This window comes from Bidens hawaiensis, unplaced genomic scaffold (genome assembly GCF_021521415.1).
Source record: "Bidens hawaiensis isolate Kalapana, Puna unplaced genomic scaffold, B.hawaiensis_p1.1 tig00012010_1, whole genome shotgun sequence".
NCBI classification, from domain to species: Eukaryota; Viridiplantae; Streptophyta; class Magnoliopsida; order Asterales; family Asteraceae; genus Bidens; species Bidens hawaiensis.
This window is the reverse complement of record NW_027491964.1, coordinates 56,279-71,375: the sequence shown is the minus strand read 5'-3', so window position 1 is coordinate 71,375 and position 15,097 is coordinate 56,279. Positions and strand designations below refer to the sequence as shown.

Sequence of the window (15,097 nt, the reverse complement as noted above, 5' to 3'; positions counted from 1 at the left end):
TTAGGTGGGTGACAATGGTATTTTGGAAAGGAAAGAATAGAGAGATGGGAGAGTGGTTTGGGGATGGAATAAAGAGAGAGGGTTTTGAGATTGAATAGAGAGAATTTTCAGATTGAGTTTTAAAGGAGTTTTCAGATTTATTTAAAAAGGAGACTCATACATTATTATTATTATTATTATTATGTGTCTCTGTCTCTTTTTTTAATGTTTGCCGAATATTTTTGCCCCAAAAATTTTGAGTTTCGTGGTATTCTTTAATTTTTTGGGATAAAAAATTTTGAGTTTTCAAAAACCCAACTTTTGGTATCTGGTACACTTTGAACCCGAAACCGACCCATGCACCCTGCTATTGCAAACTTTTGTGTTCTTGACCTTTTTTTGAATAACATAATCGATTGCAGCATTGCGTGCAGAATATTAAACACATGGGATACGAAAAGCAATCGGATATTATCTCGAAAGCTATAAAAGATCAAGTGGAGGGCATCGAACCGAACTCGGGTATCAGGTCAAAAGTTGCTGACTTGCTTAACTTAAACTCGAATCAAGAACTTTTAATCGAGTTAGTCGCTCTCGAATCATTAAAGGAGAATGCCGAACAGTTAGAACATATTAATGATGCATAGAATATTGAACAAATGATTAATCTTGTTACTTTCATGCTTCAACGAACCAGAATATGGAATAGACCGTCTCAACGGTTCGGGCCAAGAATCGGTTTGGATACCGAAACCGAAAACGAAGTTGAACAACTAGTTGATGGTTTAACTAGCACTTCACTTGAAACAGTTAAAAATGCCACTTTGGAACTACGCTTACTGACCCGAACCGATAAAGATATACGAAATGTAATAGCAAAATGTGGGGCGATCGCGTTATTAATCGAGCTTCTACATTCACCCGACACAAACATCCAAGAAAATGCGGTTACTACCCTTTTAAACTTGTCAATAAACGACGTAAACAAGACCATAATCGGTAACTCCAACTCTATCGGGCCGTTAATACACGTCCTTGAAACCGGGAGCTCAGAGGCTCGAGAAAACTCAGCTGCAACACTTTATAGCCTCTCGTTAACCGAAAAAACAAGGAAAAAATCGGGCGGGCTGGAGCTATCGGGCCGTTAGTTAAGTTATTAGAAAATGGGACGCCGAGGGGGAAGAAAGATGCAGCCACAGCTTTATTTAACCTATCTACATTTCACGAAAACAAGGCCCGTATTGTTAACGTGGGTGCGGTTAAGTTTTTCGTGGAGTTGATGGACCCGACAACCGGGTTGTTTGATAAGGCAGTTGCGGTTTTGTCAAATCTAGCTACAATTCCTGAGGGTCGGGCCAAGATCGGTCAAGAGGACGGGATACCAATGTTGGTTGAAGTTGTGGAGTTGGGTTCGGCTCGGGGTAAGGAGAATGCGGCTGCAGCTCTTCATCACGGGGCGGTCCCACCGTTGGCGGCTTTGTCACGAACGGGTACACCGAGAGCTAAAGAAAAGGTACTCTTTTTTTTTTTTTCTGTTTTGGTTCGGTTTTTTCTGTTTTAATTCATTTTTCTTTCTGTTACTGTTTTGAATAATGTGGGGTCGGTTTTGTTATCATGTAGGCGCAGTCGTTGTTTTTCTGTTACTGTTTTGAATTATGTGGGGTCGGTTTTGTTATCGTGTAGGCGCAGTCGTCGTTGATCTGTTTTAATTAGGGTTTTTATGTTACTGTTTTGAATAATACGGGGTCGGTTTTGTTATCGTGTAGGCGCAATCGTTGCTTAGTTACTTTAGGAACCAGCGGCGGAGCAAATAGCGAGGCGATGAGGAAAAGTGAGTCGATTTTTCGGTTGCAAATATGTTGTTGGATAGTTAAATGATAATTTTTTTATAACTATAACAATTGTTTTAAGAATTTATAACATATATGATGTTACATATGATAATTAATTGTTATTATTTGTACTCTCAAGAGTTGTATTGTATGTTGTACAATTTTTAATGTATGGTTAATGAAACCATTTGGAAACAAGTAGTGTTTTTAACTATGATTCATCTTTCTAACTTTATTTAATGTTTTAGATCCATTTATATTTGTTGACTAATAGAAATCATAACTTTTACTTTATTTTATGTGGTTTCAAAACAATTTACAATATTCTGATCGAGGTAAAAGTTAGTAATTGTTCATTAGAGACTCTCAAAGTTACTTTTAAGTGGGATGTGTTATGATACAATCGGTAATTAAGAGAAGATCGATGAAGAGAAGAACACTGAGAGGAAAAGAAGTAATCACAATTCATCAATACCCACTTTCTTGCCAACCGGCTAGCGCCAAAGGAGGCTTCAAAAGGTGGGGTCCAACCCTATTTTAATCAATCATTTTTTTTAATACCGTATTTAACTATAAACCTCATCCACAACGCTTGTTTTATAAGTTGGCTAGTTAATACCAACTGTCTAAGTGGCAACGACGACTAGGGGTGAGCAAAAAACGGTTGTCAGAACCGAGGAACCTGAACCGAACCGGTGCCTCAGAACCGCTAATGTATGTACCGGTTCGGTTCTCGGTTCTCAGAATTTGCATTAAACGGTTCCCGGTTCGGTTCCGGGTAAAACCGGAGGTTCTAGATTTGGAACCGAATAACCGGAATATTCAAAACGTTTTAAATAAATATACCAATCCCCATTTTGTTATAGAGTAACTTATTAACCGGCATCCATTCAATCATTTTTTAATTCAAATCTTCTTTCTTTACGTTTAAGAACTAACAACCATGATCAATTTGGATTTAAGCTATCAAGGTAATTTAATATAACATGATATGATCTTCAATTAATCTATCGTTGCTAATGATTTATTTAACTTCAACACTTAGGTTTTAATAAAAAATATAACAGATGTTCATGTTGTAACCTAAATTAGTTTTATTGTGAAAGAAGGCATATAATTGTATAAACTTGTTTTGCAATTTGCAAAGTTTGCATAACTCATTTGATAAATAAATGATCGAACCGGTTCTAGCCAGAACCGATTAGCGAGAACCGGATTTAGCGGTTCTGGAACTGAACCGGTTTACTATAATAGGTTCCGGTTCTATTTTTCACTCATTTTCGATTCCGGTTTCGGTTCGGTTCTGAACCGTTGCACAGCCCTAACGACGACACCTACATGACGCTTTAATTAAGTAAACCATTACACATAGTCTAAGCGAAACACTTATTAAATGTATATAATGTACAGGTCAAAATATGACGACTTGTCAATTGTCATGTTAGTTTTTTTCCTATGACTTTTTACGTTAAGGTAAAATATTCTTGTTTCACAACAAAATGTGACATTTTCCAAAAGTTAAATCAAAACTTTCAAATAAAAAAAAAGACCTGGTCAATTATTGATTCTATCCTCTATATAAATTTTAAAAATTAATGAGTCACATTTTTTCTACTTAAATTGCTGTTAAAAATATGCTACAAATAGCAAACAAGATCAAATCTATAAATTTTCACATACATAAAAATAATTCTTAAAATAAGCATTCAATGAAAGTGTCATTCCAGATTTAGCTGGGTGGTAAAGGTAAAGACTGTTGTCTCGGTCTTTGATAATGAAGACCAGGGTTTAAACCTTGGTATGAGAGTAGATTTTCTTTAAGTATGAGTATGAAAAGATGGGTGTGTATAGCCGTTCAAATTAAAATATGAAAGAAATTTACTCAAATAAATTTATTACTCATTAACTTTGTTTCGAACCCACAATGGCGAATAGGCCTTGATAGGGATGAGATCGGCACCGTACCGGTACCGACCGGTCCCGATCCTGAAAATACCGGTTCCGAAAATTGCGAATTCTTGGTACCGGTACCGGTATCGAAATATTCGGTTCGGTACCGGTACCGGTATGGGACCGGGATTGAAGGTAAAAATTCGGGAAATACCGGTCCCGTACCAGTACCGAAACTTAAAACTTTGGTACTGACTCGGTACCAAAATCGGTTCCGATTTCGGTACCGATACCAGTACCGATTTTGCTCATCCCTAGGCCTCGAGCAATAAATGTCCTATTACACGATATAAATGTACTATTGTGTGATCAAAGGGAAAAAAGAAGTTGATAAACACAATTTTAAGGGTGACATGTTTGATGCATTTAGAATTCTCGAAACAACAAGATTTGTAACGTAACAACTGTTCATGCTCATATTATTATTGAAGATATAAAATCAGTGGACTTTCTTTGGGTGAAGAGTAAAACAAATGATTCGTCCATTAACTGAAACACTTCAAGTAATTTCTGTTTTTCCTGATTTCGTGATATTGTAAGTTTTTTTTACAAAAGTTATGAAAAAAAACTTGAAAGATGAAGTTTTTTTCTAATAGACTTAAAATTGAAAGTAGATATGTGAAAAACTAAATGAGTAGTGTTTACATCAAAATTAAGGGCAATCTGAAAACAAGATGTGTCGCTAGCTTTTTTAAGTAACAAAATTAAATTGTTTAAAATTACATTAAGAGATAAATGAAAGTAAACAAAAATTTGATGATGTGTAAAAGTAAAGCAGATCAAATACAGATTTTTCGTTGTAAAGATAAAGTTCATCTGATCTGTATGATCTTCTCACCATAACTCCATAAGACATAAAATAAGACAAGTTCTTATACCTTTTACATACATAAACCAAAACTTTATTATCAAAACAATATCACTCATAAATATGCATCAAGACATAGTACATTGTATTTAGAACCTAAAAACATATCATATGAAATGAAAAACACAACTAATTATGGGCACTTGGTTGTCCCCTTTGAGTTCTTCAAGTCACGATAGCAAGGGCACTCGGACTTGTTCGCGTAAGGAGTAGAAGGAACACAACCCTGACACTTGTTGCAACAGATCCCGCAATATTGCAAGCATCGCTCTTTGTAGCCTGCATTCGCACATCGTTTCCCACACTTCGCGTCACATCCAAATGTAACTACACATTCAAATTATATCAAATGGTTTATATTAATATATGTAGTGATACAAACATTAACACAAAAATCGGCCGGATCTGACAAGAAATTGACCAATAATTTGGGCATGGCCATCTCCGAAATTTTTCAAATGCCAGAGACGAATACTAAAATAAACCCTTATAAATAAATATTTTTTCAAAGAGGGACTATAAATGTAATAACAATAAACAAAAACAAAATTGTTTTTTTAATAGCGGAAATTTTATTAAACTAACTAACTAGCAAGACACTAGACAGACAACATAAATAAAAAAAAATGGGTTTTGAATCCATTCGTTCCACTTAACTTTACATATCCGATTTCTACCACTATACAACTATAAACAGATACAAAAATGCTTAAGTGTTAATTACCACATATATTATGGGTTTAAGCGTTTAACCAGAATGAATTACTTTTTAACCATGCCAATTGTGAGTTTAAATGCTTAAATTGGGCCTATATAATAGTGTTAAATTACCTTTATTAATGTAGAATAAATATATATAGATATATAAACTTTTTATATATAGAAAAACATTTTAAAAAATGTTAGATCCTTCTATATATCCGCCCTCGGGCCTTGGCTATGTCTGAGGCCCAACAGGCCTGAGAAATGACACTAGATTTGGAAATTACCTAGGCTTGGGGAAGGGGCCGAAGACGCATTGGTGGCGGAATCGACTGTGGTGAAGAGGAGGGTGGCAATAAGTAGAAATGAAACCGGAAGGTGACTCATTGTGTTAAAGAGTTGTGGTGAAAATAGAGTGTTACAATGTGTTTATATTTATAGTGGTATATTGAGTAATGGTGGTGGGTGAACGAGGCATGTGATATTGTTGGACCATGGATGCAATTAAACAACGTACGATGCAACAACTCCCATGTCCTTTATACATTCGATTTATTATTTGTAACTTAGTAGTACAAAGTTATGCCTTTGAGAAGAAAACAATTTGTCTATATTTTTTTAACGGTCAGCATACGGAGGAACATCTATGGATTCTGAATCGGTGACTCAATGTCAAAAGACCACTGTTAGCTGCCCCAATTTAGTCGTACGGAGCCCTTAAGCGTCTTCAATTTGTCTTCAGTTCCTGAGAAAACCTACACGCTTAAAGGCCCATTGACGGTAAACCTGGACGCCCTCAAGATCAAACCGGAGATCACCAAGATCCCGGTCTTTCTTCATTGAGCCACTCATGTTAATATGTTATCCCCAAAGTTTGTATGTTGGGTGTCGAACCTAGGCCTCCATTGAAGAATCCAGACATGACTACACCGCTTTAGAAAGGAAAAAAAGTTGTCTATACTCATGAAAATCAATCTTTCAAACCGTAAAATTAGGAGGACATGGTGGTTATCTCAACCCCAACTAACCCGGAAAGCTCGGCTTGTCTTTAAGCCAAAACTGAAGTTAACAATTCGGCCCAAAATTTTCACTAAAACAGGTTGAGTAGTGCCGTAAACTAGGGATGAACATTCTGGTCCCAAATACCCTTACACTACATGTACCCGTACCGAATTAGCTTATTTGGTACGAGTATTGGTACTTATTTTTGTTGGATTTTGGTACAGGTACAATCGGGTACAAGTACGGTACGGCTACATTTGGTATTTTGTATATGTTTGGAGTATATAAATGTTTAATTGCGAATGACGAATGAGAATGGTTAATTTGTTATGAAGACACGCGAATATATCCCATTCGTTATGTCTATAACGAATTACCAACGATTCGTTCAATACTAACGAATCCACATCAGTCTTATCTGAATCTTTGACCTAAAGAGTCAAAGTCAAAATCAATAAGAACAACAAACAGTCAACTCGAACCAGATCTGCAATAAACCTTCGTTTCTTAACCAAATAACACAATTTAGGTATCAATGTATTCGGAATCCAAGCGCCTACAAACCCTAACCGTTTATTCATCGAAATAATCGCGTTTATAGGGTGTGATTTAGGCATATGTATATGGGTTATTTTAGGTTAACAATTAACCCATCAAATGTTAATCAATTTGCATAAGATTTGTTGCTTTGGACTCGTTTATAACATACTACAACAGATCTATGATTCCCTAAACCAAATCGAACCTATATGAATGATTCCTAAATATAAACGTACCTTAAACGATTATTTTATTAATATTTGTTTTAATGTTGATTTTCTATAAACATGCAACCTTTATTATTTTTGTATAGTTATTGCTTTAGGATATGAACTCTTTTGACCTTTTTTATTATCAAATATTAACTTTAGTAGTTGCTTAATTCGAGGTTGGATTATAAATTGACTTTACAGTATTGAGGCAACCTGAATTATGTATTCGTCACATTCCCGCTTTATTGTTTCTGTCCACCGGACGGGTAAAGTACTAGTTTGTTAAGGCTGGAAACGGTGGCAATGCACGTATAACTTGTAATAAAAAAAATTAACATATTAAAATGGTCGTAATGGTAACGACATTGATTCTCTCATCTTGCACGACGAATTCAGGTGGTAAAACTCGGGCGTTGCAGTGGCGAGTAAATGCGAATTCAGTTGGTATTGGCTACGTTCGTTACGTGACAAAAACTATACCTAAAAAACAATTTCGATAATTTAACGTATTAAAATAATAAACCCAAAAATTAGCGACGCTCGTATAAAATATTATTAAAAAATTAGCATTTTTAAAAGAAAATTTTTTTTCTCGGAAAAACTTTGGCATTGGTAAACCCGAGAGTTCTCAGTCCGGGACGTTGTTGCGGCGAGTCGACACAAAATCTGTCGGTTTTGGTACATCCATTATGGTACAAACTAAAACAAAAAAGTTGTTGACCCCGAGCGTTGTCGGTCCCGGGGTTGAGCATTGAGTCGGTAAAACCCAAACGTTGTCGGTCACGGATGTTGTATCAGTGAGTTGACACGAATTCAATTAGCTTCGATTACATCTATTACCGTAGCTGAACTAAAAAAAATGACATGGCCAAATTCAATTTTAATTTGTAGTATTATATTTTATAATACTAATATTTTCTGTCCGGACGGAAAAAAAAAACAAATATAGTCGGTCCGGACGAATAAGAACAAAATCTTGTCGTTGTGGACGAAATACAAAAAATGTTGTCGGCGTGGACGAATAAATATTGTCGGTCAGGATGAATAAGAAAAAAAATCTTGTCGTTATGGACGGAATACAAAATATCTTGTTGGTGTGGAAGAGATTCCAACATCTAAAACTTATTTGAGGAGAAATAAAGATCTCATCTCATTGGACCAAATTCCTCCCAAAGGCGTCTTAACAGACGGAATTTAAAAGACACATTTTTCAAAATGTTTAGAATTTGAACGGACCAAGTATGTAACACAAAGAAACCGTCTGGGTGGACTGTATTATGATGGTTAGGTGAAAGTATTGCATTTTTAATAGTTAAATAGCCTAATTTGTATTAAAGATTGTGTGAACTGTTGGTACTTCAAGCATATTTGTGTGTTTCAGGGTTCAAGATAATGAAGATGATTTTTGAGGCATTTTACGGGCTTAGAATGATGTCACGGGAAGTCGGAACGGATCGGCACGAGTCACGAGAAGAAAACAAGAAAAGAAAATAAATAAATTCTGCCAGTTCATCCTTCGCGCTACGCGAAGGTCTGGTTCGCGCAGCGCGAACCAACGCATATGCTGACCCGACTATATTGTCCTTAGCGCTACGCGAAGGATCGTTTCGCGTAGCGCGAACCAACGCAATTACGGGATTTTTGGGTTTTTACCATATTTAAGCAATTTTAACCCCATAATCGATGGATCCCGATTTTCAGAGGCCAGAGAGGAACCCTAGGACGATTTTTCATCTGCCCAAAGACTCCGATTCGTCCTTTGATCGTATGCATCACTATTTCACACAGATAAGCGAGTTAATCGATATGTCGTTTCTTGGCTAAGCTATTGTGTTCACTTTAGGCTAGGGTTTTGTATTTAGCACTGAGATCAGATTCTTTGAGTTTAATTGTTGATGAACTTGTTTGAGTTTTGCTTTATCTTGTTCTATATAAGTGTTTGGTTGTTTAAACAGTTTATGTTTTGATTGTTCGTTATTGCATCAACTATCTGGTTGTGTTCATCAACATTTAGGGTTAGCTCTTGTGTCATTGAACCAAAAATCATTGGTCATTGCAATTTACTTGATTTTCATTATATAAAACTGGTGATTATCTGGACTAGGTTCGGTTGTGTCAACAATTCGGTTATGGTATCTTTTGTCATCATAACTCAAGCTTTTAAGTCTAATAATTACTGCGCAACCAATTAATTGAATCTGTGATTAGTGCTATTACATTACCTGAACCTAAAGTGACCACCGTTTCTCATAATCATTTAAGTTAAAAGTAATTGTTAGTTTATTTAAATCATTCTTCAAACTCGCTTGACATCGTTTGTCCAATTAGTATAATTAAATAATAGTTTATAATAGACTCGCACTTTCCACAAAAACGGGTTTGTACCGAAATACCCATACGCGTGCCATACCAAAAAATTTGATATGAGTATTGGTACGAGAAAAATCGGGTCGGTACGTGTACAAAGTATTATAAAATATTAATTTACACTGAAAACTTACTTGGGTTTTAAATTCCTAAGTATTCGGTTTAAAAAATATCGTTTTATAATATTACAAGAATTTTAATTATCAAAACTAAGCCATCTTCGTAACTTGAGCGTCGAACACCATGAGTCCAAACCCTTGATACAACTACTGCACTTAATTACCTGCCATGTGTGAGAATAATACGTTAGCGATGAGCTGGTAAACATTGACTGACTCTAAAAGATTTCATAACATTGTTAAATATAAATATAGTTTTCTGTTACAAGCTCAACGGAAACACCTGTCATTTCTGGGATTCGTACCACTGCCCTACACACACACAATACAAAGTTCTCCGAGTCTCTTAACCCATTGGAGAACTAGTTATGACTGACTTATTTGTATGCTTGCTTTGTCAGTTATGCTTGAATTCAGACACTAAGGGTGTTCAAAGTCGAACATCCGAAATTTCGGATAGTCGATTTTACTATCTGAAACCATGAGTTATATTTTTCTAATTGTAAGATTAAGAGCTATTCAATCCAGATTCATCATTTTATTTTAATGAGTAAGTTATATTAATTTGTTCTCGAATTATCCGACAAAAACTTGTTTTTTTTCATATCAGGTTCGGGTCTAACTATAAAAAATTGCTTCAATATTACAAGTATGGCTATATTTCAGATTTCTCTTTCAAACAACAAATAAACATACAACATTACAATTCTCGACCGTTGAAGTCAAAACATATCCGACAGAGAATCGACACAAAAAAAAAAGACACGACTAGGGATTAGGAAACCCGACCATGAACCCATCTATAATAAATACACCCCTATAGAAACTATTATATAATAAATACACCCTATCTACCCATTTTGAGACCATGGTGTATGTGAAGTTTATTATATGAACAAAACATGGTGTATGCATATGCAAGATCAAGGAGAAAATTCAGCATTATCTGCATTGAAAGTGAAGATATCAACCGGGGTGGTAGTAATATCCTCTTGGAATCTACCGCCCCCGTTTGACCATCTTTGACTCTGATCGAGGTAAACAACCACCACGGTTATATCATCATGAAAATGCCGCCTCACCCCCTTTTCAATTTTTTTTATATCGTCATATCTCATCTCCCTTTTCCTTGCTGCCTCCTCTATTGCAGCCCGTATTAGTCTCTTTGCTATTCCCTAAAATAAAGCGGTTACCATTAGGCCTATAAATGAGCCGAATGTTCACTTAACTGTTCGCTTATGTTTGTTTATTTAACAAACAAAGAAATATGAACAAAAGATTTTGTTCATCTAGTTACACAAACGAGCATGAACGCATGCTTTGTTTGTTCAATTATGTTCTTAAGAATTCTTTCATTTAAATTTGTTTATGTTTGTCCATTTGCATTCATTTTTGTTCTTTACTTTACGTTTGTTTTTCGTACGTTTATGTTCCAAATATATTATTGTAAATCTTTTAGGCCCATTACAGTTTAGTCAAGTTTTAACAGCTTTTTAGGCCCAACACATTGTAGTTTGCATTTACTTTTTATTCATTTTAGCCCACTTATCTTCTTTATCTATTTTTAGTTATGTTCATTTGTTCATACTGTTAACGAACGCACATAAAGGAACACGAACATGTTCATTTCTTAACAAACAAACAAACAAACAAACAAGAACACAAAATCCCTGTTCATTTAGTTGTTCGTGTCATTTGTTCGGTTAAAGTTAAACAAACAAACAAACAAACAAGAACACAAAATCCCTTTTATTTGAATTATATGTTTCTATCCTGATGCTTTTTCCAAAAAAGCAAGTAAAATATATAACTTTCTACCGATTAAAAAAAAAAGTTAAACGAACGAACACAAACATATTATGTTCGCATTCATTTGGTTAAAGTTGAACGAACGAACACGAACATGTGCCGTTTGCATTCGTTCGGTTTGTTTACAAGCATATTTACCAAAATATTATATTAACTTTCGACACAAAACTGTTTACCAAAATATTAAAATTTTGGACAAAAGTGTTCTCAATCAACCCAATCAGCCCGCTTTAAGTTTCATCCCAAACTTAAAGCTACTAGTTTTGGCCCATGTCTGTAATGACCTGTTACTCGACCCATTCATTTTCCCACCTCTACTTGATACTATCCAAGTCCTTACAAACGAAAAAAAACTTACATCTCTTGGACTTTTATGAACAATTTCAACAACCGCCTCATCACTGAGTTGTTCCCACAAGCCATCTGAAGCAAAAATTAAAAACAGGTCTTGTGGCCTCAACTTGCGGATTAGTATTGACGGTTCTGCTGACATCACACCTCTTTTTAAAGGTATAGGAGCTGCATATTGTTGGAATAAAGGATTCCTGTTAAACTCGGGTTTCTTCAAGTAAACATCACCAATTGATCTTGAAACCTAATCACAAATACATCATAACAGTTAAAAGTAAATGATATAACAGTTGAATTGAATTATATATCTAACATGATAGGAAACCAAGAATTCAAGAAATTAGTGCCTGAATGATGCCTTTTAATCTCCATACACCATGAGTATACACAACAATATGCGGATCATCAGGATGAAGGGCTTTGACTTTTTTTCTGACTTCCTCTTCACCAACATTGTGGTCATTTGTTAACCGTTCTGCCACAACAGTTGAAGAATTTGTTAACCTGCCACCTGATACTTGGCGAGCAAGAACCGCCCTCGAGTCACCAACATTTGCCACATAAAGAGTGCCATTTGAGATCACACCAACAAGACAACATGAACCTACTGATACAATTTGGGGTCTATCCAGCCATGATTCTTTCACTAAGTTTAAGAAGTCTGTTTCAGTTGCATCAAATGCCTTTTCTATCACCTCTTTGGATAAGCCTCCATGTTCATCGGCAAATTCTGAGATATTAATATGGAGTCAATAAAACTTCATATCATAATTCAATACAACTCAAAAATCTTCCAACTGAATCATGAAGATCAAAATCAGAGTGCTGGTCCAAATATTTTTACCATTTGGACCCCATTTTGTTTCCACACAGTGAATTAACTGTTAGTAACCTGTTGAGATATGCTTAATGTTTTAATGACTTTAATATAGTCTATGCCTCTATTTTGCTAAATATGACCTTGTATTTCAACCAATGTTACGGAAGTCACTAGGCTATGCCAGGTCGGTCGACTGGGGAGTTGCAAGTACTTGGCCTAGGCGCCAGGAGGGGGGGGGTACTCGGACATGGTAAATTATAAAGAATTTATTTTTTGGTCAATTATATATATGAAAATATCATAATTTACTAATATCTATAACAAAATACGTGAATATCAATAAAAATCAAAAGGATACGTGTTCAAATACTTAATTATTTCAAAAAATATATATTAATTCTTTAATATTATAGGCATAGTAATCACTTAATTCTCATCTTCCAAGGTATCTCCATGAAAATCCGAGTTATCCAGGTTATACCGACCAGCTCCAAGTTTGACCGATTCCGCATAACATTGGCACTATACCGAGTACTCGGCCGCCTAGACCGATTTTTACATCACTGATTTCAACTGATACATATCAGGCGTTTAGGTCAAAATAGATCCAAGTTTTCACTTGTTTCATTAGTCAACTTTTCCTCTAAAACAAACATAGTGACTCTCCCTGGCAATTATTTTAGTACTCCTAATTTAGTTAATCTAGTGGTTACAGATAATTTGAAGCAATTAGTTTATTAATCTAGTAAACTAACTGTTACAAATCTGTTGAGATATGCTTAATGTTTCATTAGTCAACTTTCCACTAAAACAAATCTAATTACTCTTCATTTTAGTACTCCTAATTAAGTTAACCTAGTGGTTACAAATAAATTAAAGCAATTAGTTTATTAATATAATAAATTAACTGTTACTAACCTGTAGAGATATGCTTAATGTTTCATTAGTCAACCTTCCACTAAAACAAATCTAGGTACTCTTCTAGCAATAATTATAACTCCTAATTAGGTTAACCTAGTAATCACAAATAATTCGAATCCATTAACTTATCAATCTTCAACTGTAGATCCTCTATGGATTATTCAATCAGATCACAACAAATCGATTACTGTTTCCTATAGTCCCTACACTAACAACTGGAGCAAATTAGATCAAAATTACACAATCAAACTACATATAAGCAAAATCCAGCAAAAACATAATAATCATCATTCAATTAACCAAAACCGGAACAAATTAGGTCAAATTTCTAACAATCAGACTGCATATATAAGCAGAATTAAGCCAAAACATAACAATCATCAATTAATAATTCAATCAATTGAAACCGGAACAAAATTAGGTCAAATTTTCTTACAATCAGACTACATATAACCAGAATTAAGCAAAAACATAATAAACACCGTTCAATTAACCAAAACTGGAACAAAATTAGGTCAAAACACCTTACAGTCAGACTACATACAAGCATAATTAACCAAAAACATACTAATCATCAATTCATCACTTAATCAATCAAAACCGGAACAAACTTACTCTGTATATGACCGAATAGATGATTCGTGATGAACCGAGAGGCATCAGGACCACCGTGACCGTCGTAAACACCGACGTACGTAGCGGACGATGACGTAAGCACCTGAGCTTGATCTTCGAGTGTCGAATTCGCCTGGACAACGGCAATGGAGTACTCGCCGGTGGCGTGTGGCTTCAGGTCTACGGTCCATAGAAGTCCGTCGTTAACGCCGCCGGTGAAGCACTTGTAACACGACTCCAGCATGTTGATGGATGATAGTTAGTTACTCTCTCTCTCTCTCTCTCTCTCTCACATACACGGTGGTGTGTTTTAGAGAGAGAAAGTGAGAAGGTAGTTGGGGTTGTTAGGTTGTTGGATTTTGATTTGATTTGATTTTGACTATTTTGTTGCAGAGAGTTAAAGACCGGAAAGAAAGAATTGAAAGTAAGTGTGAACTCGGAGAGAACACTTGGAGAGAAAGGGAGGAAGTTTCGGTAGGTATCGGGTATCGGGTAAGTTTGTTAGTGTTGTAAAAATCGTTAGTCGGTAGTTGGTCGGTGAGGTAAGGACCGACAATTAATCGACAATGTTGTATATACACGCACACATTTTTATATATAATTTTCAGTTTTACACGTACACAAAAATATTTTGGCCAGAAATTGGCTGGAATCTCGCCGGAAACCACTGATTTTGGTCGGAATCTCGCGATTAATCGGAGATAAATCAGCGTCTAATCAGGATTTTTGCAGCGATTAATCGGAGATAAATTAACGTCTAGTCGGGATTTTTGCAGCACTGGATATTGGTATCTGTACATTATTATTTTTTTGAAAAATAAAATTAATGTCCAAAAGGGTATCGATACATTATTATTTTTTTTAGTTTATTTGATTAAAGCGACACAAATTCGGTCAATATTAGTTTGGTTTGTTACAGTGTCGAAACTAAACATAAAAAATAAGTTTGAAAACGCACAAAATAGTAGTGGCGTTTGTATAGTTTATGTCTTTATAATACAAACAATTAC

The 15,097-nt window shown here is 35.3% G+C and overlaps 2 protein-coding genes and 1 pseudogene across 3 annotated transcripts; 1 reads left to right on the top strand and 2 right to left on the bottom strand.

The window, feature by feature from the left end:
- The first annotated feature begins 638 nt into the window (after nucleotides 1–638).
- Nucleotides 639–1,807, top strand: LOC143539742 (U-box domain-containing protein 4 pseudogene; annotated as a pseudogene). Its single transcript, XR_013136491.1, has 2 exons — nucleotides 639–1,492; nucleotides 1,746–1,807. The product of XR_013136491.1 is annotated as a U-box domain-containing protein 4 pseudogene (transcript).
- Nucleotides 1,808–4,708: 2,901 nt separating this feature from the next.
- Nucleotides 4,709–5,718, bottom strand: LOC143539695 (peamaclein-like). Its single transcript, XM_077032929.1, has 2 exons — nucleotides 5,619–5,718; nucleotides 4,709–4,956 (listed from the first exon to the last, which is right to left on the bottom strand). The coding sequence occupies exons 1-2, from the start codon at nucleotides 5,716–5,718 to the stop codon at nucleotides 4,763–4,765; spliced, it is 294 nt and encodes a 97-aa protein (XP_076889044.1). The 3' UTR covers nucleotides 4,709–4,762.
- Nucleotides 5,719–10,207: 4,489 nt separating this feature from the next.
- On the bottom strand, nucleotides 10,208–14,520 carry LOC143539720 (putative protein phosphatase 2C 63). Its single transcript, XM_077032950.1, has 4 exons — nucleotides 14,088–14,520; nucleotides 12,079–12,461; nucleotides 11,739–11,975; nucleotides 10,208–10,746 (listed from the first exon to the last, which is right to left on the bottom strand). The coding sequence occupies exons 1-4, from the start codon at nucleotides 14,329–14,331 to the stop codon at nucleotides 10,495–10,497; spliced, it is 1,116 nt and encodes a 371-aa protein (XP_076889065.1). The 5' UTR covers nucleotides 14,332–14,520; the 3' UTR covers nucleotides 10,208–10,494.
- Nucleotides 14,521–15,097: the final 577 nt, after the last annotated feature.

What these genes read in the sequence shown, in the direction of transcription:
- LOC143539720 (XM_077032950.1), bottom strand. Translation starts at nt 14,331, where the DNA reads ATGCTGGAGTCGTGTTACAAGTGCTTCACCGGCGGCGTTAACGACGGA. An exon ending in TCTATTCGGTCATATACAGA is followed by an intron (nt 12,462 to 14,087) that starts GTAAGTTTGTTC and finishes TTAATATCTCAG; the next exon opens with AATTTGCCGATGAACATGGA. An exon ending in TTCATAAAAGTCCAAGAGAT is followed by an intron (nt 10,747 to 11,738) that starts GTAAGTTTTTTT and finishes GCTTTATTTTAG; the next exon opens with GGAATAGCAAAGAGACTAAT.
- LOC143539695 (XM_077032929.1), bottom strand. Translation starts at nt 5,718, where the DNA reads ATGAGTCACCTTCCGGTTTCATTTCTACTTATTGCCACCCTCCTCTTC. An exon ending in GGCCCCTTCCCCAAGCCTAG is followed by an intron (nt 4,957 to 5,618) that starts GTAATTTCCAAA and finishes TTGAATGTGTAG; the next exon opens with TTACATTTGGATGTGACGCG.